The sequence below is a fragment of the Ictidomys tridecemlineatus genome, chromosome 7, assembly GCF_052094955.1.
Source record: "Ictidomys tridecemlineatus isolate mIctTri1 chromosome 7, mIctTri1.hap1, whole genome shotgun sequence".
Taxonomy (NCBI): Eukaryota; Metazoa; Chordata; class Mammalia; order Rodentia; family Sciuridae; genus Ictidomys; species Ictidomys tridecemlineatus.
The window spans coordinates 109,852,219-109,878,353 of record NC_135483.1 but is presented as its reverse complement, the minus strand read 5'-3'; the positions used below and the strand labels follow the sequence as shown (position 1 = coordinate 109,878,353).

General features: G+C 37.0%; 1 protein-coding gene across 7 annotated transcripts in view; it reads right to left on the bottom strand.

The window, feature by feature from the left end:
• Thsd7b (thrombospondin type 1 domain containing 7B) overlaps positions 1 to 26,135 on the bottom strand; it is an 809,752-nt gene that overhangs the window by 349,616 nt on the left and 434,001 nt on the right. For all 7 annotated transcript variants that reach the window (XM_078017320.1, XM_005315833.4, XM_078017322.1 and 4 more), the window contains one exon: positions 21,796 to 21,911. In XM_078017320.1, the coding sequence (XP_077873446.1) occupies positions 21,796 to 21,911 (116 nt within the window). The remainder of the gene's footprint in view (positions 1 to 21,795; positions 21,912 to 26,135) is intronic.

Here is a 26,135-nt window from a genome sequence, read left to right as displayed (position 1 = left end):
GTTATAAGGCTTGCTAACGTGTTGTGTTCAATTAGCATTAAGATTGAAACCCCATGTTAGTCCATTTACAGACATGTTTGGGGTGAACAAATGTCAAGATGCAGTCATCATTACTGGCATGAGAACTAACAATATATTCATTCTCTCTCTCTCTCTCTCTCTCTCTCTCTCTCTCTCACACACACACACACACACACACATACAAAAAAAAAAAAAAACCCTCTTCAAAATAATCTATGTTGCCCTACTCCATTAGTACTATAAAGTCCTTGCGGGCATTAAATAATGCTCCTCAAACCTAGTATCCTGCAGATAGCTGGAGGACACAGGGCTTCACCTTCCATGTCATAGCAAAATGAAGACACACTTAAACACAGCTAGCAGCCTTGGGTCATTAGACCCTGTGTTCTCATAGAAGAGTGACATGTATCACTTGGCAATCCGCTGTGTCACTTAGAGTCTTCTGTGTTCTATATCTACCAGTAGTCACTGTGGCTTAACCACATGAATCCTTGTTTGTAAAAATTCCTTTTAGATGCCCCTTCAAAGATGTGTATACATATAAATGCTGGTTTACCCTAATGTAAGGTATAAGAAATCACACAGAGAATAGACATTAGTTGTGATATTGAGGTTTTTGTTCTGGGGATAATAGTTGGACAGGTTAGGGACAATAGTCTGAGAAAGAAAACCAAATAAAACTAAGTTTTTCATTTTTAACCATAAATTTTAGCACAAGGCAGACAAAGACTCTTACTGATCGTGTTTATGCAAAAAGTACATGTTATTTCCTGTCTTTCTGCCTTCACTGTGTGTGCAGCCTCAATATAAAGCCACTAGATTTTGAAATTCCTTGTCAGGATCAGAGTTGATGTAATAATATGACTTTTTAGAGTCAGTGAATACAGAATCGTGGATCTGCAAAATTGTGAAAATTAGTTATCTTCTGGTACCTCAAAGGGAAATAATAAGAATACATCATTCTGAGGTTTTGAAGAATAATAATCAGGTACAAGCTAAGCAATTCTAATACAAAAATCTGCAATCTGAATTGTTCCAAAATCCAAGATCTTTTTGAGGGCTGACATTCCATGGAAATTTTGTGCCGTGAATCTTTGTTTCATGTAGAAAATCATTAAAACGTTCATATAAAATTACCTTCAGACCATGTGTATATAAGACATATGTAAGTTACAAATGAATTTCATGGTTAGATTTTTGTTCCTATCTCCAAGATATATCATTATGTATATATGTAAATATTCCAAAAAAAAACACAAATCTGAAGCACTTCTGCTCTTAAGCATTTCAGATACAGCACACTCAACCTATAAGAAATGTGAAGAGGTGAGTACAAGGTCTGCCATCAAGAGAGTATGCAACAATGTTAGTTGGGGGACAGATTTCTGGGGGGGGTTGCATTAAGCATATTTCCTCTATCTGTGTCTGAAAAACTCCTAAGTTCTCCTGGAGACTAAGAAGAGGGTAACCTTCTTCAGTAAGTCCTTCCCAGCCCACCTCACAGGCAGCCTCTTGCCCTGATCCCACGCCTCCACCAAGCACCACTGGCATTCTCTGCCTCACTGAGCCTCTCCAGGTCTTACTGTAATTCTGCCTACTAGGCACATCAAAGATAATTGGGGAAGAATCATTGAAAATCATGATTGAAGGAACATGGAGCCATCTACAACATATTTTTTTTTCTTGAGTGGGGAGACGAAGACATTATTTTCTTATAACATAGTAGACATGTCTCTGACACAGGACAACTAGAATGCTGAAATTTATGTGGAATAGAATTTAAAATTTATATCACTTTTATTTTGGAAATTTTATAGCTTATCAAATGAACCTGCATCCATGTCCCCCAGATTTAATAATCTTTAATACATGGCCACACTTATTTCATCAACAACCCTATCCACTCACACCCGAATTAGTTCAAGAATATTCAGACATCATAGTATTTATATGCAAATATTTCAGAATAGATTTTGAAAGGGTATAGGCTTTTTTGAACCATATCCACAGTGACACTACGGTGGTGTCTAGTTATATATATATTGAAACAAATTCTCCTAAAGTACTAATACCCAAGGGTAACTATACACCCCCCCCGCCCCCGCTTTACTTTTTGTTTCCCTTGTTGTTCTCTTTGAAATGTTGTTTAAATGCATGGTTATTAAAAACAAGAAAGTAAAAAAGCATTTCAGAGAACTGGTCCTTAGGGAAAATTTTTAGATCACTGGTGGTAAGAACATGGTTTTTAATGGATGTGGTAAATCAGGAAACAGGAGATAAAGCCTGTGACCAGAGCACAAAACAGCCCCCCCCCAGGCAACATACATATAATACTGAACTTCTTTGTATGTAAACTAGGAAAAAAACCTGTATGTCTAACATAGAGAAAGAGAGAGGTTGCTCGTCCATCTTGGCCTCAAATCTAGGAGGAACAGAAGGACACCACCAAAGACTTTCAACCATATGTCTCTACTTGTTGAATCAGAATTCACACTAGAAGAAAACCTAAGATAAAAACACTGCAGCTTCTCTGGACTGTTCTGGATGGAAAATATGAACTCCCCTAAGAAGAAACTGTTCTAGAAATTGAGAACAGAACAAAAGAAGAAAAATATTTCTATTCTCAAGGACCTTACATTCTAGGGAATGTAAGAGGGAGAGGAAAAATGTAGAGGGAGAGGAAAAGAACAGAAAAAAAAAGTTCAAATTTACTGTTTCATTTGGGAACTCAATGTTCTGCAAAAAGAAAAATTGGCAGGGAATAATAGGGAATGCATGCCTGTACGTGTTGGGGAGGAGGGTGATAATTTTAAGCCTGAAAAGCTTCAATAAAAAGGGAATATTTGAGCCTGAGCATGAAGGAGGTAGAGAGTCACCTATGTAATAGCTAAGGAAGGAGAATTCAAAGCAGAGCCAATGGCACAATGGAAATACCCAGAGTCTAATTCCAAGTAGAGCAAGGGCAGGCAGATCAGTAAGAAGGGTGAGGGGAATGAGAGAAAATGAGGTTTCTCCACTTGGAAGAAGAGATTGGAATCTTACCCAATACCTTGCATAGGAATCAATTAAAAACAGATGTAAACATTTCAAAGAAAAAGATAGGATAATACCTTTAGGATAGAAAAAAAAGTATCTTGAAACACAGAAATGAAAATTACTGTAAAAAACTGATAATAAATTCAGCTACCTTAAATTTAAGTTTTATTTTTATTAACTAGGGATTGAAACCAGGAATGATTTACCAGTATGCTACATTCCCAGATCTTTTTTTTTTTTTTAAATATATTTTGAGACAGGGTTTCACTAAAGTTGCTCAGGCTGGCCTAGAACTTGTGATCTTCCTGCCTCAGCCTTACAAGTTGCTGGGATTGCAGACATGTAACACCAGGTATAAAAATTAAGCATTCCTGTCCACCAACTTCAGTCTGAAATGATAATTGTATTACATGTAACAAAAAAATATTTACTATGGAAACTATAACCTTCAATAAAACAATTCAAGCACTTCATACACTAGAAAGTGCTTTTACATGAAGCAAAGTGATCCTTGTAACAATGCTAAAACACAGTTTTTTATTGTCAATCCCATTTTCCAGATAAGAAAATGGAAGCATGGAGAGGTTCTATACCTTGTGCAAGGTTCTAGTAAGTGGTTCAGAGCATTTGAAACCCAAGAAGTCTGGGTCCAGAATGTATGCTGTGATCTACTCGGCTTTGCTGCCTGTCTCAAAATTATACCTCTTTGAAGTCCTATTTCCTCTAGCCCTTGGATGTTATCAGCAGAGCACAAAAAGTGCAAGCCATTAAAAATACCTGGGTAAGGGGTCAGTCCCTCACGTGACAACTCTTTCTAGGAATCAAAATTTAAAGCTTATAATGAATGACTTCAGCTGCTAAAAAGCCAATAAGAATTGGGGCCACCATCTTGGGCACATGACCTATGGGGATTCTTGGATGGTTTCATGCTCTGTGACAGACTTTTGAAATTTTCAACAATATTTGAACAAGGGACTCCCCATTTTCATTATGCATGATACCCTAAAAATTATTACTTTTCCTGATAAGAACAGATGGGATGTGGAAAAATACTGAGATCCTATAGGTACTTGAGTCCATTTTACTTCTTGGAAGCACATACTGAGGAGAAGTAGCTAAGAAAAGTTTGCTTCTTGGGAGTTCTGACTGCTGCTTTTTCTTGTTCCTCTCTTAGCATTTAAATTTCTTGATCAGGAAAGTGTCCATGTAATCACCAGTTATGTGAACTCCCCAGAATGGGTGAAAAACTCATTGTGCTCCTGATTATTAAGACACACTATTAAACAATGTTGAATTGTGGCCATTTATATGCCTACATATGATTCACTTTTCTATTCAAGAAAATACACTCCTTTTTCTTGCTTGGGTAATTGAATGGTCATCTAATTCTCCTGCTACTTTCCAATGCTGTCTCACCTCATTAACTTCTGTACTATGTTTTAAAAAACACAGATGTGACTTTATCACACCTATGTTCAATTTTAAACGTTTCCATCAAAATTTCAGATGATGTCCAAACTCCTCAGAATGAATTGAAACTTTTCATGAGCTGGCTCCCACATCTTTCAAACCCTGTTTCCCATTACTTCCCCATATGGATCATGCATCCCAAGCATCTTGAGCTGTCTGTAATCCATTCATTTACACTGTAGTTTCCAAACACTCACCTACTACACACACATCCCCTTTGCTAATTTCTACCTCAACATTTCTACCCCGTGTTTGCCTGGTGATTCCTGATCTGCCAGATCTCAATTTCTCTATTACATCTTCCCATCACTTTGCTAGAGCAAGGCCTAATCATTCTGCCTCCAGAATTCCCTGTGTTCCTCCCAGTTACAGAAAACACGTATTTGCATTCCTAAAGCATTTATCTTAAAAACTCTTGATTAAAGTAACCTCATTTCAGCCTTATTAATATAATTAGTAACTGGCATAAAACTTGATATACAGTAAGTTCTGAAAAAGGGCTTGCTTGATGAATTAATGATATATTCATATGTTAATATTGATTGAATAAAGATTTGGGTATTGACTGTGGCAGCCACAATTCAAAATGTCTCAAGAATAATAAGAAACAGACAGGAAAAGGAAGGTACTGGGAAATGAGATTGATCAAATTATGTGCATGTATGAGTAGGCTATAATCAATCCCACTATATGTATAATTATAATGCACCAATAAAAAAGAATATAATACAAACTTACATTCTATATAGAATAATGGCAAGTTCCATGAAGAAAAGAATATAGATGCTCTTCAATTTATGGTGGGATTGTGTCCTGATAAACCTATATTAAATTGAAGAGATCTAAGTCAATTTGTATTTGATGCCCTTAACGTATGGAAAGGCATAGTCAGCAACATGATACACTGTACCATGTCAGTTGTTTACCCTCAGGACCATGTGGCTGATGGGGAGATGGGGCTCACCATCTTTGCCCAGTGTTGTGAGAGATTATCAAACTATATATCACTATCCCAGGAAAAGATCAAAATTCAAAATGGCACGAAGTGCCACTTCTACTGAATGTCTATCACTTTTACACTATTATAAAGTTAAAAAAAAAAGTCAAATTGAATGATTTTAAGTCAGGGACCATTTGTATAAAGTAATGATGAAGAAAAGAGAGCACAGGGGAAACAGACCTTTTAAATAAGGAAGTCAGGAAAAGGCTCTTTGAGGTGGTGGTATTTGAACTGAAACAAAGTCTAGATCAAAGTCACCTATGCACAGTACTGGGAGAAGAGTTTTCCAGGGGAGGGAGTACAAGAGGAAGCATGAACCAGAAGGAACAACTTGATCAGAAAGAAGATCGACACAGCTAGAGGGAAGAGCAGGCAGGGGCAGAGGGCAGGGTGTGGGTTCACAGCTTCACAGCACCAGACTGTGAGGGTGGAGCCCTACTGTCCCTGGATTCTCTCCACCTCTCTCACCTATGGCTCCTTTGGGAAGGCCGAGTGGCACCTGAATCATGATTTTGGAAGAAATAAATGGACCTATGGACTTGGATTTCTCTCTCCTCTTTCTTTACTCAGAAGACGCAGGTATTCTGCTCTGTTCACAATTGTGCTTGTTCAAGGAGACTTTCGTTGTCCAATACGTGGTATGACCAGGTAGGAAAGTCTAATTCTAGGGTTGAGAATCAGCTAAAATTGTGATGTTCTTCTGCTCTCTCAGTTGTTGTGGATTCAAGCAGAAAGAAAGATTGTGGGTGAAAGACAGGACTCTTCAAAGTCCAAGATCATGTATGACCTTGTTGGTCATATATCAAGTTATTTCCTATACCATGGCAAGGGAATTCAAGATACATTACTAAACTCCTAATATTATTCTGCTATAAAATGTGTTTTTCTCTCTTTACGTACAGAGGTATACACTCGCATGTGCTGATGAAATTCATAATATTTGTGATTTGAGCTTTAATACTCATAAAACCTATAACTTTTTTAGGAGACATAAAATACATCATGGAAGACAAGGAGGGAATTATCATACTGATAAACTATGGCTAAAGTAGCCTCTTCACAGGGTATAAGAAAATCCTACTAAGAAGTTGGCTTACAGATATTACATTTTATATCTGTTACAAATAAGCCTACAAAGTCTTGGGGAGGATAATTAAATTCAAAACACAGCTGAGAAGTAGCCACACCAGGAGTCCACCACAAATCTGTTAGATCTAAAAGGTCACAGTCAACTTCTTCCTACTACATGAAAGCAAATTAGAAAGATGCTCAAGACAGAATATAATTAAGTGCTAAACTGAACACAGTCAAATGTCAATTCAGTAGTCATTGGTCATTCAGCAATGGGAGAGGATATTATTGACTCAAGTTAGAAACACACTTCCAATAGGACTTGTCACCACGCTCACATCATCTTCATTTCCACTTTGGTTTCTATCCATAGGTGTCAAAGTAATTTGTGATAAGCACATTTTAGGTGTCAGCAAATTAAATTTAAACTTGGAATATCTCAAGTGATAAGATAGTCTATCATTCCTAACATACTCAGTTTTGAATATTTTATTCCTTATCATTGAAAACATATCATCAGATATTCTATATGAACCATCTGTATGTAGCAACTGAATTAAAAAAAACACTTCAAGATATTGGTAGAACAACCAGGAATAATCTACTTCATTTTGAGAATGAATTTAATATCTTCTTGATTTGAGACCATCTATAAATTGTTCATTGTTCTTATAAAATCTGGAGTTTCAAATTGACAAATCAAGATCCCAATGTATACCTCTAACTCTAATCTTTGATACTGTACTACAAATTAAGCAGTTTATAAATCTACCATTGTATAGTGACTCCACTTAGTCAAAACTCTCCAGAAATTACACTCTAATTTAGAATCATATAAAAATGACCATAGCTGAGGAAATAAAAACAATTTATTAATTTTAGTTGTACAAGATTATTTCATAAACTTAAGGTAACAACCCAGCTAAATCAAACTCATTTATTACATGTTTTTATGGGATGTAGATTGAAAGTCTAAAAATAAACTTCTAGTTAAAATAGGTACCTTGGTTTCTAAAAAGCAACTAATATACCTCTACAGACACATAGGATCATATTGCAGTGTACACACAAAGAAAATTCTAGAGATGTAAAAATGAAACCAGCCTGAAGTAAAAGCAGCTTGAAAAGAAAAAAAAATTGGATCTAAAGGAACACAAATTTTTGCCACAATGCTAACAATAAATCATTTTGAATATCCATGTGTGCCACAGGATTTATTTATGGTAATGTAGCTTGGCTGTTGAGTAAAGAAAATTAATAGTGCTTTAAAAACAACTATTAGATGCAAACTAAGGAGGCATAACACTGGGATTCAAGTATAAGAACAAAACTCCATGTAACAAATTTGCATTTATTTATTTTGTTTGCTTTATTTATTCGCTTTGTTCAGTATGTTGGTTTATATTATAATACAACACTGCTCATGATAAAGCATTGATAATAATCATATTTGAAGCATTTTGTTAAAAATTAAAGTACACTCAGAATGCATATTTTTTTTGTTTGTAGTAAAATACCTGGCCCAGATCTTGCTAACAGTGAGGGATTTCTCCTCCCACTTTCCAGTCCACATGAAGGTATTATTTTTACTGCATTTATAGCCACTGGAGGTACATTTTCCTCTTCTATATTTCTACCAAATTACAATATCTCTCTTCCCAAATTAAAACTGTGAAATACAAAGAGGGTGACTTTTGCATTAGAAGCCAATGGCTCTTTAGCCTATTGAGAACAGTGCCCAGAAGAACTGGTGGGCACAAGGAAGAGGATGGATTTCCTCTAATAAGCTGAGCTTGAATTTTTTTTTAGGCCTATAAACATTTATTAGAAACAGATGAATAATCATGACCCTCTCTGCTTAGCCCATTCCTGTAGAAATGTCTATACAACTAGGAGGGAGCTCAGGATCTATTTCTCAACCAAAAAGCCTCTCTCTCTTGTCTCCCCCTTCCTCTCCCTCTCTCCTTTTCTCCCTCTGTCCCTCTGTCTTTCTCATTTCATTTTATACTAGGGGTTAGATCCAGGGTGCTTTACCCATGAGCTACACCTCGAGTCATTTCTTTTGAGACAGTGTCTTGCTAAGTTGCCTCGGCTGGAGATCCTGCTGCCTCCCTGTAGTCACTGGGACTACAAATAGGTATGACCATGCCTGGCTCCCGAAAGTGTTCGTTCTTTCTTTTTTTTTTTGTCCTAATTAGTTACACATGACAGTAAGGTGCATTTTGACACGTCATATAGAAATGGAGTATAACATTTTATGCCAGCCTGCATCCCTGACCACCTGAGGCCCTCACTTGGGGAATGCTCCAGTACTGGTGTCTATTGGCTTTGGGCCCCACTGTCTCCTTTCCCTTTCAGATAGGTCTCTACCTGAGGGGCCTCTCCAGCAGGCTGATAGCCATTAAAGGACCTAGCACAAAAATATAAACTGGAACACCAGATTTGCTTTCTTGGTAAATAAAGTCTGAAGGGAAGGTTCTGCTGATATTGAGTGCTTGAGTTAAGTTGTATAGAGGAAGACTGCATAGCCATTCTAGGGCCATTTTCCTGCTGTTTGAAACTGTAGAGCAGCACAGACCAGTGGAAGCACACAAACACAAAGAGATGAGGATAGAAGCCCGAGTTTCTGCTTGTATATCCAGTTTCTATAATGCCCAGAGGGATTTTGTTTTCTTATTTTTAGATATTTGTAAGATTTCCTCCTATAACTTTTCAACAAGTCCCTTTTTGTCCAATGTGACTGAAAGTTCTTTGATTCTTAAAAACCCAAATATAGAGACTTATTACAATAATTATAGTAAGTGTTCATCATGTATTCCTTAAAATACATCTATTGTTAAATGGTAAACTCAAATGTTTCTTCAACACAGTGATTTTCAAACGTTCATGAGTCTTAGAATCAATAGGAAAGTTTGTTTAACAATGAAGATTTGTGGGTTCTAGTTCTGACTGACTTCAAAATCAGAATTTGTTGGGCTCGTAGCCAGCATCCCATGTAGATCTAGCTGAATTTTCATGGACCACACTTACAGAAACCTGTTCCAGTGATTTTTGTTTTACCCTTGGGTCAGTAAAGCCTATGGAAAGATTGCCCATGACCATAACTTTGCATTATAATCTTGTAGCCTTGAATTTTTATGACAACATCCATAAAACTTTGTATTAAATTTTCTTTAGCCATACTGTGGACAAAGGTGATCTCTACCTCAGTTGGCAACCTGTTGAAATGTGAAATTCACTGAAATTCAATTCAATAGGCTTTGCTTCCATGAGATAGTCCTACAAGTTCCCTATAAATAATAAGATAATGGACAAATGAACAAGAAAAAATAAATAAAAAGAATTTGTTTTCCTTTTAACTGTTTAAACTGTTTCCTGTTTCCAGGAAAACAGACATAAATCAGTTAAGTCTCCTGTATTTGTGCATCATGACACTTGTTCCTGCAAAGTATTATCAGAGAAACTTGGTCATAAAGGTAGACCAAATTCTATTTTAGGGGTTTGTTAGGGTTGTTTCCTAATGACATCTCTTTATTTATCATAGATTTACAGAGTTCCATTTTGAATAAGTTTACTACTAAGGAAGTTTGGGGAATAAAACCTGAAAAGGGCAAGATTTCAGATCTCAAGGAGATTATTCTTCACAGGAGTATGAAACACCTTTCCCAACAGCTAGAATGTAAGCGATTCAGATTACAAGACTTAAAAGGAGAAGTGATTATTTTTAGAAGAAGCATCAAGACAAATTCTATGGAGGAGACAAGAGTGTACACCTTGGTAACATTTGGGCAAGCAGGAGAGATGATGAAAAAGATTCAGAACAAAGAGGAAATCAGGTTTTCCTTACCATCTTCTGCCATAACCCTCTAATCTTCTGCATAGCACACGCCACATGTTCATTTAGGGAGTTTTATATTCAATGCCTTTATTTTCCCTCACTCAATTGAACTTTCCATAATGCAGGAACTGTATCTGTTTTACTCCCCACTCTTTGAATATATATGGAACACCTGGAACCCAGGTGCCTGGTACCTGGAACTCACTGATGGTTCAGCAAATGGTTACGAGTTTAGGATTGCACATGGTTTGACATTCCTTAGCTTTGCAATCCTGGGCTTTATCTTTAAGCCTCTACTTCCTTATGTGTAAAATGGGGTAGTAATAGTCTTTCTATATAAAGTAAAGGTAAGAATTAAATAGTGTACTACTCTTTTAACAATTTTGAAATATACAATATATTATTTTTAACTAGATTTAGGTGAGATAATCAATATGCTAATTAGCTTGATTTAAACATTCCATAACTTAAACATCTATCAAAACATTACATTGTACTCTGTAAATATATTAATTCTTGTTTGTTCATGAAAATATAATAAAATATAAAAGTAAAAATAAAGATAATATTAATATAGTTCAGCTATTACAAATTTGGTAAGAAAAGGCAGTGAGGTAAAGTAAAATCTGTTGTTTCATGGAACCAAATTTTAGTGGTAAAAGTTGAATTTTCTATAAAATGTTTTATATAAGCATTTAGAGACACCAGGCAAGACAATGTAGCAAGTTTGAACACTGGGTTTCTTGATTTTGCTCCTTTTGAACTCTGTGTTCACAATGATCACCTTGAGGAGTCAGTTGTCTTAGCTACGGAGTAGGACTAATAAAATAGCCTTTCCTTTGTCACCCTCCAGTCCAGACTGTCTATGAAATGGTGTGTGTAAAAGTAGTGTGTGCTTTGTAAGATGAAAAGTCTGCATCACAGGTACCAGACTTCAAATTCTTGACGTGCTTACAGACAAGCAAGCTAAGTCTGTGCCTCTCAATGTAGGAAATGACTGGTCATGGGAGCAAAACAGGCTTCAGAATCAAGGAAACATAGACTCTCAACCTGCTCTGATGAGAAGATGCTGAGTAACCTCAGAACAGTTGTTTCATCTTTCTGAGCTTGCAGTTTCTCACCTGTTACTCATATAAGCTCAGGTTTATCTTCCTGGGCCACTGTAGGAGGTAAAGAAAAATCCTGTTTATAATTCTGTGCATTTCAGATGTTTATAAACATACATCAAACTCTGATACAGAAGCAAGACAAGGGGAATGGGTAGGAAGAAGGAGTTTGAACTGAGAATGCTTCCACTATTGGGTATTACTGGGTTTATCTGAGGAAGTATAAGCCACACCAACTAATTCTGAGCTCTGAGCAGCAGTTCTTGTTCTAACCCAATGTTCCTACTTGTCAGAATATGATAGTCCTGGACTCTGAGCAAATCTTATAAACATTTTTTTCCCAAATGATGATATGTTGTACTATGTTTTAAAAGAGACAATTAGAAATGTCATAATTTAAGGAAAAAATAAAAGGGAGGACAAAAAGAAAAAGAAATTTTAATCAAGAGCATTTTATCACCCCTCTATGAATTGAGAGAAGGCATCTTTTATGAATTTTATCTGCAGAACTCCACAGTTTGGCAGAAGTATGATTGAGAACTGTAATCTCTACAGGTTCAAGTGTTTGTCATTCCTCCTTCTAAATTATCAGGAATATTTATTGAGTACTAGGACCACATAGTGATCTATGAGCTTTAAATTACAGACCAAAAAGAGCAATGCACACCCAGTGGCACAATAAAGACAAAGGCACCTGTACTCTTGTATCAGGACTAAGTGTGAAGACATATATAAGCTATATATCAATAAGATTTATAGCTTATAAATTATATTATATTATATTTAATATATCATATTAATTAATTTCTAAAAAAATTTGAAAAAGAAACCATCATACAGAATTTACAGAGAAGTAACAGATTTAGTTGAAGCCACTTTACCAAGGAAGAAAAGCTGTTGGATTACCTCCAACATTATTTTGGGGCCAGTGTTCCAAGTTCAATGTCTTAATAACACAAACAACAGATTCTTTATCATTTGGGAATAAATTAGCATTCCATTGTCTACTTCCAAGGTGGGCAAAAGTAGGCCCAGAGAAATGAGAGAAGATCACAAGTACTTAAAAGAGGAAAGTAAAGTGAAAGGGTGGTTCTTTTATGCAAGGAGTGGGAGAGATTTGAAAGTCCAATCTATGTCATTTTGGCTCTTTGACATTTGGAATGACCAATTCCTAACTGGACTGGACTTGTTGAGTAATCTGTTAATGCTATAGTTTCCCCTAAATGGGAGCAAAATTTTAAGAATTAGAAATGATCAGGGAAAAGATGAAGAATTCATTTGCTTATATTCAACAACAATTACCTAATCCCCATCATTTTACAGACTCTATGGAAAGGAAAATTCCTGTTCTCTAGAGTTACAGCCTGTTCAGAAAAAATGCAGACTTGGAAACAAGTGTCACGATTTCTACATGTGGTGGGCCTAATACTATAGGAGAGCCACACAATACTAGTTTCCATCATTATTCAATGATAATAATGACAATACATGTCTATGTACCTGGCATAGTTCCACCTGTTTTTCTTATAACAGCTGTACAGCTGTATGAAGTAAGCAGCAATATTTTCTCACTTTGGGAATTGAAATTATAACAGCATGTATCAAGTGAATTGCATGGCAAAGATGGGACTTGAACTTAGGATTCTAACTTAAGAATCTATTTCTCAGGGCTGAGGTTGTGGCTCAGTGGTAGGGCACTTGCCTAGCATGTTCAAGGTCCTGGCTTTGATCCTCAGCACAACATTAAAAGAAATAAAAATAAGAATCCATGCTATTAACCATTAAGATAAGTGTTTTTTTAAGTGTGTGTGTGTGTGTGTATACACACACATACACACACACACACACACACACACACACACACATACACATCACTGACTGTCTTTGTTCCTGGAGCCTCAAGGCCTAACTCTGAGAGGGTTGACATGGGAGGAAACAGATACAACCAAAGGAGGTTTCCTACAGTGCTGCTGGCCTTCCTGTTACCATGACACTGCTGTGGAGCTCATCCCTAGAGATGAGAGTTAAAAGAGCCCTATCATTCTCTAATTATTGAGACTGACTAATAATTAACTATTAGCTCCATGGTTTCTAGGAATTTATAGGAAGATCTATTTTGAATATGTTTCACTTTATTTTCTATTCTATTAACTTTATCTCTTCTACATTCTTCCTTTCCATAAAGTAGAGAACAACACATCTGGGAATTATTTCAATTAGTCCTCTGGTGGTACAGGGTAAAAACCAGTAATATAGACAAAATAAGAATGCCCATGCTTTGATAATTGTTTTGTACAATCGTCAGTGCACAGAGGACATAATAATTTTCAATACATTTAGCCAGGCACATGGTGCATGTCTGTAATCCCAATGGCTTGGGAGACTGAGAAAGGAGGATTGTGAGATCAAAGCCAGCTTCAGCAACAGCGAGGCGCTGAGCAACTCAGTGAGACCCTGTCTCTAAATAAAATACAAAATAGGGCTGGAGATGTGGCTCAGGGGTTGAGTGTCCTTGAGTTCAATCCAAAGGATCCACCCTCTCAAAATTATCAATACTTTTTATTTAACATTGTATTAATTTATGTATACATTTGAAATTTCATGTAGTAATTAAATGTATAACCTAAGTCTCTTGAGAGATAGCCTGATAAGAATCTTAGAAAACACTATTGATTTGAGACTTTAAAAGATTAAAAGCAAAAATGAGGAAGTATGATAGTGATGAGAGCAGTGGCTATGATACTTACTTTGTGCCCAATGATACAGTTAGTAGTGATCTCCTATATAAGGTTAAAATGTACATTAAGCCATATTGTATAATACTAAGGGCCAAAAGAGTGTCCTAACCTCCACCAATGAAGTCACCTATAAAGGTGACTTTTTTTTTTATGCATGCATATTTACTGAGATCTTTACTAAAACTCTAACTACATTTGTTTTACAGAAATGGACAAACTGGTCCTAAAATTCATATGCAATTGCAAGAAACTATGAATGATCAAGAACAAATAATTTGGAGAACTGATACTTCTAAATGTTAAAGCTTACAATGCTATGGTAATCAAACGTGTGATAATAACATAAAGATCAAGGATACAGAATTGAGAATCAAAGACATAAATCCATATATCTGTCATATATTGCTTTTCATACAGTTGCTGTGATCAATAAAGTGAAATATGCAGATGTCCTTTCAATCTGAAGAGATTCAGCCTGAGGTGGGCTGGGATGCTTCTCAGACATCTGTGCATTGGTTGGGGAAAAAAAAAAAAAACTCCATGAGGCTGAGAAACACTGCATTTCGTAAGCTGTTGCTATTGTTAAGGAAAGGACACTGGATTCTTCAGGCAGCCATTTGCTTTATGGCTGAAGAAAGAATAGGAGAAAATAGCAAGAAAAGTACCAAGACATTGTTCTTAATCGTTTAATTAATTTATTAAAGGGAATTTGAAACTGGACCACAACAGAGTTTGAGCTTGATGGACCTTTGGTTTGCTTAAAAGAATAGGGGACTCTCACTAATCCTTTAAGGAGAAACTCAGATAAGGAAGAATGAAAGAAAAGCAGCATGGTTGGCTACAAGCCACAGATTATTCAAGGCTTGAAAATCCCTTTATGTCTCAAGGATTTAGCTCCTAAACCAAGTCAGGACAAAATAAAACCCGACACAGCTCCTCCATGGCTAAGACACAAATCAGTGCTGACACACCTGGCCCTCTGGAACCACCTTGGCTCTCCAAGAAGTTTAGCATGGATTTGGTCTGAGTCACATCATCAAGTGATTTCCCAGTCACATCATGGACCTACTAAATCAGAGCAGCTGAGAGTAGGATCCAGGCATCAGTATTTTTTAGAGATTTGCCAGGTGATTTTAGCATACAGCCAAGTCTGAGGACCATGAATGTAACCTCTTCTCAACTTTGATGACCCACCCTAAAACCAAAGCTCATTAGTTTGAGGTTACAACTTACTCAGGGTCATCCTTCTCCTAGGACACCTTTTCTCATTTCTCAGAGTCAAACTATTTTTCTCGACCCCACCATGACCTCACCATGACCTCACCTGTGTGTCCCAGATTCATGCTTCTCACTTTTCAACTTTGACAATGACATTTCCTTGCTTAGAAATTTCTAATGAACACCACTCCACCTAGAGCTTTATACCCAAAGGAATCACAGGGGAGTTTATATAAGGGCACATTTCCAGGCCCATCTGGGTCTACTGAATTAGAATCTGCATTTATTCAAATCCTCCAGGGATGTGTATGCACATGTAAGTTTGAGTAATACTGTGTTAGAGCACCAGTCTCCAAAGTATCCTGGAAGAAAATACTCAAGGATAGAACACCCTCTGCTATACGCAAATTTTCTATCTTCTTACAGGACATCTGTACACTTTAATCATATCTATTAATTGACAACTATATACCCATACTGTGCTGGGTTTAAAGGATCAAGTGGTAAAGACACCAAAAGTGGACCCTAAATTCCATTCGTGGATTTACAATCCAGCAGGGATTAACAGGGAAAGATAAGTATGGTGAGCTCAGGAAGGGGATGTGTAGGATGCTGTGAGATGATTTACTTAGGTTGACAGGGAAGGGCCAGGGTTATCTGGGAGATGAAAGCAATATTCCTGGGGAAAGGCAGGTCAGAGTGGATGCACTTGTTGAAGGCCTAGGAAGGCAGCTGAGGAGCTTGCCAGCCTCACACACAGCAGGTGCAAGGGCTTCAAACACCTATAGAAACACCTGCCTCATGCCTACTCTGTGCCAGGCAGAGGTCTCAATGCTTTCCTTATAGGCAGATATGATTAGTGACCCTGTTTCACAAATAAGTAAAGTGAGGCAGAGAGCGAGCAAAGTTTCTGTGACAGAGAGAAACTGGGAATCCAACTCTAGCCATCTGCCTCCAGTATTTCCGCTTTTAGATTCCAACCTACAGCCTCTTGACCTGGGAAAAACAAGACATATTCAAGAAGCTAAAGAAAGGGACTTAGTCCCTGAGGTGGAGCATGTTCTTAGAGCTGTGAGCATTTTTCCTTAGAATGGGGGTGGTGAAATCACCACTCAGAGGCTTTGCTTTCTTACAACTGCAGATTCTGGCACTGATCCCATAGCTTTTGGAGGAGAATTTCTAAACAAAGACATACTAAACTGCATTTTAACAGTGTTTGCAGGTGATTCAGAAGCACTGATGTTTGAGAACCATGGATTTAGAAGTACCATTCCCTGCAAAATTCCTCCCTTCTCATAGTATCCTCTAATTAACTCATGGTTATTTAATAATATCTCAGTCCCAAGGTATGAACTAAACATGAGGGTAAATAAGAATGAAGTGGAAAAATGGAAGAAATCTGAAAATTGAATCTTTACTCTTCTAGTCCCTGCTGCCAAGCTGTGTAAAGAGTTACCTAGGCTTGAAAGTTGGGAAGCAAAAGGAGATGCCATAGAGACTTAGAACTCTTTTCATTACAATGCCAGTCGTTAGACTAATTGAAACTCCGAAAATTGGAGTAAAATTTAAAGTTGCTTCAATATATATATATAATTATATTTATAATTATATTATAATTATAAATATAATTATATTATAATTATATATATATAATTTTTAATGTATAGTTATTTGTATACTATATATTTACATGTAGATATGTGTGTGTGTATAATTATATTATAATTATATATATATTATAATTATATATATATAATTTTTAATGTATAGTTATTTGTATACTATATATTTACATGTAGATATGTATGTGTGTGTGTGTATGAGTGTGTATGTATATACAAAGAAAAAAAAACAAAGATCTTAGAAGATAGAAAGACTTCCCATGTTCTTAGATAGGAAGAATCAATATTGTCAAAATGGCCATACCACCCACAAGCAATATACACATCCAATGCAATTTATATATATATATATATATATATATATATATATATATATATATATATATATATATATTACTGTGTGTATATTAAATAAGCAGCAGCTTTGGCAAAAACTTTACATGCCTATGATTCCTCCACTCTCAGTTACAGTTAGAAGATGCTCAGGCAGCATAAAAAAATTTCTTGAATGTTGAATACATGGAATAGCAATGGCAGAAGTAATCTCTAATCACCAGGGTGCATTGGCTCAACAAAATTAATTGTCCCACCTAAGAATGCATCAGGGGACTTTGATAGCCCCAACACCAAGTTTAAGCTGTCAGTAGGATATTGTTTTTAATTTAGTCTTTTCCTTTCTTATAACCATGTAGCTTAGGAATTATGCTAATCTTCCAGGAGTAAGAAACTAGGAGAAAAAAAAGCTGACCCTCAATAAAACTCCAATATCATAAATTATATAATTCCTCTGCATTTTTCCAATATTTATCTTTAAGAGTCTGAAATATTTTGGGGAACATTACCATTAAAATTCCCAAAGTTGGCTTCCTAAATGCTGCCTTTTGAATGGATCAGGTTAGAGATGGTGGCTTTTCTATATCACTCTGTCTGGAAATGACATTTCCCTGGCTGTTCAACAAAACCTGTTCAATCAGTTCACACACTTTGGATCTTCATTCAAAAAAAAAATTGGGGAGAGTTTCTGGAAGAGATTGTTATTTTCACTCCTCAAATGATCAGAAATCAATAGTTTTCCTATACTCCAATAGTAATTTAGCCAAATAAGAAATCAGGAAAACCATCCCATTCTCAATAACCTAATAAAACTTAAGAAGAAAAAAAAACTGTAGAATTAATCTAACCAAGAGGCAAAAGAGCTCTAAAATGAAAATTATAGAATACTAAAAAAAAAAAAAAACAAAGATCTTAGAATATAGAAAGACTTCCCATGTTCTTGGACAGGAAGAATCAATATTGTCAAAATGGCCATACCACCCACAAGCAATATACACATCCAATGCAATTCCCATTGAAATACCAATAATGATCTTAACAGAATTAGAAAAATAAAATCTTAAATTTATTTGGAAGAATAAGAGACCAGAATAGCCAAAACAATACTAAAAAAATGCAAGAGGTATCATAATATTTGGACTTGCATTATCCTGAAACACTTTTGTAACAAAAACAGTATTGGCATCAAAATAGACATAAAGTCCAATGACCAATGGAACAGAATAAAATACACAGCTACAAACCCACTTAAATATAGTTTTGACAAAGGCACCAAAAATATATTTTGGCAAAAAGACTTTTTAACAAATGGTGCTGGGACAACTGGGTAGCTATATGTAGAAAAATGACACTAGCACCCTATCTCTCACCCTGCACAAAACTCAAATTGAAATGGATCAAAGACTTAGGAATTAGACTAGGGACCTAGTAACTGCTAGGAGAAAAAATAGGGTCAATACACATCATGCACGTGCTGGCACGAACTTCCTTAACAAGACCCTCCCTCCACACACACACACACACACAAAAACCAAGAAGCAATAAGCGGGATACCATAAAACTGAAAATCTTCAGCAAAGCAAAGGAAACAAGAGTGTGAAGAGAGAGCTTACAGAGTAGGAGAAAATCGTGACCAACTACTTCTCTGATAGGAAATTAACACCAGAATGTACAAAGAACTTAAAAAACTTATCACCAAAATAAAAATAACCCAATCAATATATGGGGAAAAGAACAAAACAGAAATTTCAAGAAATGCAACTAGTCAACCAATATATGGAAATAAAAGTTCAATATTTCTAGCAATCCAAGAAATACAAATCAAGTAAGATTCCATCTCATTCCAGTAAGAATGACAATGATAAACAATATGAACAATAATGAATGCTGGCAAGGTTGTAGGGAAAAGTGTACCAATGTTGGTGGGACTGTAGCCTAGTACAAACACTCTGGAAGGCGGTATTGGAGATTCCTCAACAATATAGGGATGGAACCAGCATATGACCCAGCCATTATGTTCCTTGGTATTTTCCAAAAGATCTAAAATTGGCACGCTACAGTGATACAGGCACCTCAATGTTATAGCAGTAAAATTCACAATAGCTAAATAATGGAATCAACCCAGATGCCAGTCAATAGAAGAATGGATTAAGAAATTGTGATTGATGTATACATGTGTGTGTGTGTGTGTGTGTGTGTGTGTGTGTGTGTGGTTCTAATTCAACTGTAAAAATGAATTAAATTATGGCATTTGCTGGTAAACGGGCAGAAATGGAGAATATCATGCTAAGTGCAATAAGTCAGAAACTCAAAGGTCAAAGGCTTTCTCTCATATGTGAAAGCTAGAGTAAAATAAACAAAAGGGGGAGGGAAGGATAGGATAACATAAGTGAAGGTCAGCAATGTAGAAGAAGGAGATCAAGAGGCAGAGCAGAGGGATAGGTAAGGGTGACAATGCAGAATGAATTCTTAAAAAGTCATGTTATGTGAAGACATAAATATATCACAGGGAACTTCACCTTTATGCATACGGATAAAGGACCAAATATAAATTAATAGATGAGCAAAAGGAAGTCTGCTAGAGTAGAGAAAGGAGAATGGGAAAGAGGGAAGGATATGAGAGTTTAATGGATAGATCATGAACTGAAATTGAATTCCATGCATGTATGCGTCTGCATCGTCAGGATGAACCCAACTGCTAACAAATAAAACTCTAATTAAAGAAAAGATCAGAAACACAATGAACTGTGGTTTCAAAGTTCCTCTTCACTTAATACACACATTTAACATATATTTTAACATATATTTATATCTATATTTATATCTATACATATATATTTGTGTGTTTATAGAAAGAAATTGTGTGTGTACGTATGTATATGCATGTATGTATGTATGTATGTATGCACAATAAATATATTGTATTTATGTGTGTTGCTTAGAACCCAGGGCCCCTCACAGATGCTAGGCAAGTGTTCTATCACTGAGCTACATCCTCAAAATCACATTAATATATTTATTTCTGATTCTGTTGGTAAGCAAAGTTCATTGGATGCTTCTCCATTATTTCTGGGGCAAAGTAATAAGAAGATGAATGACAGAAATAAAAAACTTTGTGCAGGTACCCCACCATTTCAATACAAGACACAAATAATGACAGTCTTCAAGAGCTGTCACTATCCCTTTGCCAAATACTTACAGGTAGTCTGAAGGGCCATTATATCTGTGCTGATGTTGGTCATATTTTAATGTTGCTCTCATGAATTGACACAATAGATGTAGGAATAGAAAAACATTTGGGAGATTCTAGAGGCACAAGGCTGAGATTTTCTAAGAAAAAGTGCTAATGCTTTAAATCTCTGACAGGTTCTCCCTGTGTATTTCCCTATTTCTTCTGGCAGCAGCTGCACAGCAAGAGTGTAAAAGCCATGCCTGCTTGAGAGCACCTGAGCACTAAGGAAAGGCCCGATACCAGTGGAGGAGATCCACTTAACTCACTCAGCACTAGCATTAATATTCTTTCTTGGATTTGCCTTTTAATGCTGTGGCAATAGGTAAAAGTCCATGAACAAAGGCCATGGGTATGAGACTAGGGAAAAAGGACCAAATTTTCAACTCCAAAATGAAGCTTCCAGATTATGAGTACTTGTATTTCCACATGGACTAGCCCATCAGGGCACTGCAATAAGCTTTGGGAGAAAAAAACTATTGCAAGATAGAGGGTCACCTCACTAAAATACCCCTCTGTATTCAGCTAGGACCTGGGTACCAAATGCCCTGGGCCAGAACCCTCCAAATATACCCAGGTGTGAGATGCATCATAACCACTAAAAAGGAAGAAATATATAAAATTTATAAGGCCAGTGTTTGTAATTTGTTCAATACTTCAATATCTTCAATACTTTAATATCTTCTCTCTTGTTCTCCCACTGATGAGTGATATAAGCATAGTACTTAAACACTGTATCTCAATGAAGGTGTTTGGAACTGTGCTCCAAGCACACAGGGCCACACAGAAACTGTGACAGTGATAGTGATTTAGAAGGAATCACATTGGATTAAATGTTCAAAATGCCACAACAGTTTTAGTAGAAGATGAATACTCCTGAAATGTGGACCAGTGGAATTATGATGTGTGATAACTAAATAGGTTTTCCTTTCCAAGTTCCTATAAATCTGGAAATGCAGACTCCATTTACACTCTTTTATGAACCTTGTTCTCAAGAAGACAGACAAATGGAAGAGAAGGACATGCACATTCCACACCCTTCCACCCATGTAGCTGTGAGAAAACAATCAGATGGGTGGGAGGGAGAGCAGCAGGAAAGCAGCATCAGCATACCTGGTTGACACAACCGTGGGCAGGGCGTCCACTCGCTGAAAGCAGTCACAATACAGTCTTTCTTGCATGAGAGGAAGCAGGGTCGCACAGTTTCAGGTCGAGTGGAGTCTGGACATCTGTCAATATGAAGAGACTATGTCATTGCCTCTGGGGGACTATAAGTGATTTAATAGAATTTTAAGCATTTCAGTACTGAGAATACTGAGACCTTCTTGTTACTTTTATAGATGAGGGAACAAGGACTCACGGATGTAATGCTACATCCTCAGGTCCTCACAGCCAGAGGCAGAGTCCAAAGCACACTCGGCTCCCTTGACCCAGACCCAAAACACTTTTCTCTAAACCAGGAATACAACATTCCCTGACACTAAAGAAAGTCAAATGCCAAATAAGTGTCTTGTCATCAGCATCAAATAGGATTTGATTTCTTTTTCAGAACAAATGAATTTTTTTTTGAAACGTGTATTATTCAGGGTGACACAGCAAATAAGTGATGATATCCCACAAAAGGAAGAGAAAAATGCAAAGTCATATATGGATATACTGAGACAAAAATCATCAAACATCACTTAAAAATATAGTGCATCTTTGCTCATTAACAAAAGAATAAATAATCGATACATTTTTCTTTAGAACATATAGGTTGATGAAGAAAGCAAGCTATGATAGTCTGAAAATAATATACTGGCTAGAATTAACAAGAGAAACATCAATTTTGTTATTATGTGGATAATTAATTAAATGTACATATGTGGAAGAAAATTAATACATATAGTCAATGGACTCATAGGCACTTAGAAGAAATGAAGTTCAGAAAATAGCAAAATGGTTTTTGTTTGCTTGTTTGCCTCATTGTTTCCATGGGCACAGAGGGCTAAAAATCAGCTTTACCTACAACTGTGATACTCCATGAAGGAAACAGGGAAGCACTTTGCAACAACATGTATTTGGGTTTCCAATGCTGTTTCCCTAGGTTTCCTATGAAGCAGAGCGCAGCATGCATAGAACTTAACACATGAACTGAGCAGCAGCTGCCTGGTGCACAGCTTATAAGTACTTCACCTATGTTATGATTTATACATGAGGTATCCCCCAGAAGCTCATGTGTGAGACAATGCAAGAAATTTTGGAGGTGAAATGTTTGGGTTATGAGAACTTTAACCTAATCAGTGCATTAATTCAATGATATGGATTAACTTGGTGGTACCTCCAGGCAAGTAGGGTGGAGATGGAGGGTGTCACTGGGGGTGTGCCTTTGGGGTTTGGGTTTTGTCCCTGCTGAACACAGCTCTCTGCTTCCTCATTGCCATGTTCTGAGCTGCCTTCCTTCATCACACCTTTCCACCACAATGTTCTGCCTCACCTCTGGACCAAAACTGTGGTGTTGGACAATGGTGGACTGAGACCTCTAAAACTATGAACTACAAATAAAATTTTTCTCTTCAACATTGTTCCTTTCAGGTCTTTTCATCACAGCAATGCAAAATCTGACTAAAAAAAAAAAAAAAGCCTACTTTTTTTTTTTTCCATTTGCTCCTAACAGCAGTGTAAATCTTAATTTTCATATGATAAACTGATATGCTGAAATAAGTAGTGGGCTCAAGGGCACATGAAGACAATGCACTTGCACAGAATTATGATAGAAAAATCATAGGTCTATCAATTTTAACCTGATAATCAATAGACACTGTGGGAGGCCAACCTTACGGGTGACTGAGTTACACTCCCCAGCTGGGTGCTGAGGTGCTCAGTCACAAAAATGGGTGTGTCTTGTTACAGCCCTATGGGTAAAGCTATGCTCACCTGTTCCTTTGTAATATAACCCCTTGCCCTGTTTAGGATAGAATCCTCCATGGAAGTGCCTTGTGTGTGTCCCTTCCTCTTACTGTTCCCTTGAGTGTGGCCTACCCAGGTGTCAGTCAACCTGCTGACAGTGGACATCATGAACACAGACTCAGCCCCCTGAAACCTGACCCCTTGCCTCATTTGAATAGCTTCTCCTCAATAAAAGGGATCAGCACATGCTCTCGCTCTCTCTCTTTCTGCAGACCCTTAAGGTCAGAGGAGCCCTCACAGCGACCCCAAAGAAAAAGGTATTTGTGTCTCTTGTGTGGTTATTTCGTGCAGCCCAGTTAGCCCAGTTTAACTAGAGTGACCTCTGAGCCTTTTAGTCGCAAGAACAGAAACCCGGCAAGACACCTCATATATAAATCATAACATAGGTGAAGTACTTATAAGCTGTGCACCAGGCAGCCGCTGCTCAATTCATGTGTTAAGTTCTACGCATGCTGCGCTCTGCTTCAGTGGGAGAAAACAGAGAAAATGGAAGTGATAATTCTAACAAGGAAATAATAGGCTATAATGTCACAGAGCCAACACCCAGATGAAAATTCAGAGTGAAAGCTCCACCAAGTGCATACAAAATATTCAACATGAAAACACTAGTGTTAGGGAACAGACAGATGAAGATGGTGGGAACAAGAGATTAAGAGAATAATTCTAGCTGACCCCCACATTCTTTCTTTTCTAAGAAGCAATTTACCTGCAGCCCTGCCTGGCCTCAATGGACAGGAAATGTCACATTCCTCAGTAAACTATCTGTTTACTGCGGGAGAAATGCAGGCCCAAAATAATGTTGATAAGAGGAACCCAGGTTACCCTGAAAGAGGAGACTTTTGTGACCAGATCCTGAAACTCTGGGAGATAAGGATAATTCTAACTATAAAATCTGTAAGAATATATGGTTAAGAATCCAATTAGAACCAATCAACATGGGGCAAGGTGACCTAGAGTTGCCATGACATTGGAGACTAGAAAGTCTGATGTCAACCTGCTGTCAGTCAAAATTAAGACTGAGAGGATCCACTCTCTACCTTGAGAGTATCCCTTTTCCCTTTTTCCTATTCCTTCAATATACTCATTCCTGTTACTCTGAGGGACATGTCTAAAATGTCTCTAACTTCATCACAAGAATCGGAGTTGGGGTCTTCATGTTGCCTCAATGTCTCTGAAGGCCCCAGATCCATAACAAAAGGACTGTTCAAATTTTAAACGCAGAATATGAGAAGAATTAATCATGGCTGATACAAAAAGAAAAATAGATTACTTAAGGGAGAAGAATCTGACTGACATCAGACCACCACTATCATCGCTATCAAAATGAAAGTATTTGCACAGTTTTAAAATTTTAGGAACACTATAAAGTATGGGAGATTGAATTTTGCTTTGGAAAGGAAAGTTCCAAAACATCATTGTTGCCACAGTAAGATAAAGATGCAGTGGATGAAAGATGGAGATAGAAGGGGTAGGAGAGGGTGGAAGTTTGGGTGTTCTTGTCCAACAAAGGAGGTATTGAGAGACTTCATCTGAGTGTAAGTGAAGTGAGAAGCAAGGTTGTTAGGGATGCAATGTTTGCATCCCCCAAATTCCCCTATTGAAATCCTAAGCCTCGATGTGATGGGATTGGAAACTGGGGCCTTTAGGAGGTGATTAGCTCAGGAAAATGGAGCTCTCATGAATAGGACTAGTACCCTTTCAAGGACAGAAACAAGAAAACTTGCTCCCTCCCTCTGCTCTGTGCAGACATAGCAAGGCCAATGGCAAACCTGGAAGAGGCAGGAACCTGAATTAGAACTGACCAGACTGTCACCCTAGAGACTTCCCTCCTCTAAAACTATGAGAAATAAATGTTTGTTGTTTAGGCCACTTGGTCTATGGCGTTTTGGGTATAGCCATCCAAACTAAGACAGGTGCCCTTAAGAATATTAATCAAGAGTACTAATGTAACCAACAAACAGAATGCCACATGATGGATGGAGTTAGTGGAAAGGAGCTAAGGCTCATTACTTTTATGGGAACTAATCAAGAGATGACCATTTAAAATTGATAAACAAAGAGGTGATGTGAATAATTAATATAAACATAAAAAACACCATTAGAAGTTAGGAGGTCAGCAACAGAAAGGAAGAATACGGAAGAGTGTATATCAGTGTTCGCCATTTAGACATAAGACACAGCACAAATAGATAAGGATCTAACACAGTGGTAATGGGCAGGACAGAAGGAGGGAAGGGTGGATGGCAGCAGGGGTGGCACCAGGTTTCTCACTGTTCACCTTTATAGACTTATGATTGGTGAACTAACTGGGTACTCACTAAACCAAAAGAGAGAAAAAGCAACATTATCCAAAAAAAAAAAAATGGGTTTTGTTTGGGAAGTGGGATAGAAAGTGAAGTAGGCAGATGGTTGGAAATCTATTGCTTTCGATCATCGATCCCTTTGTATTATGAGCATAGAATGCATTCATAAAAATAACAAAAGTGAAAAATGTATATATCCAC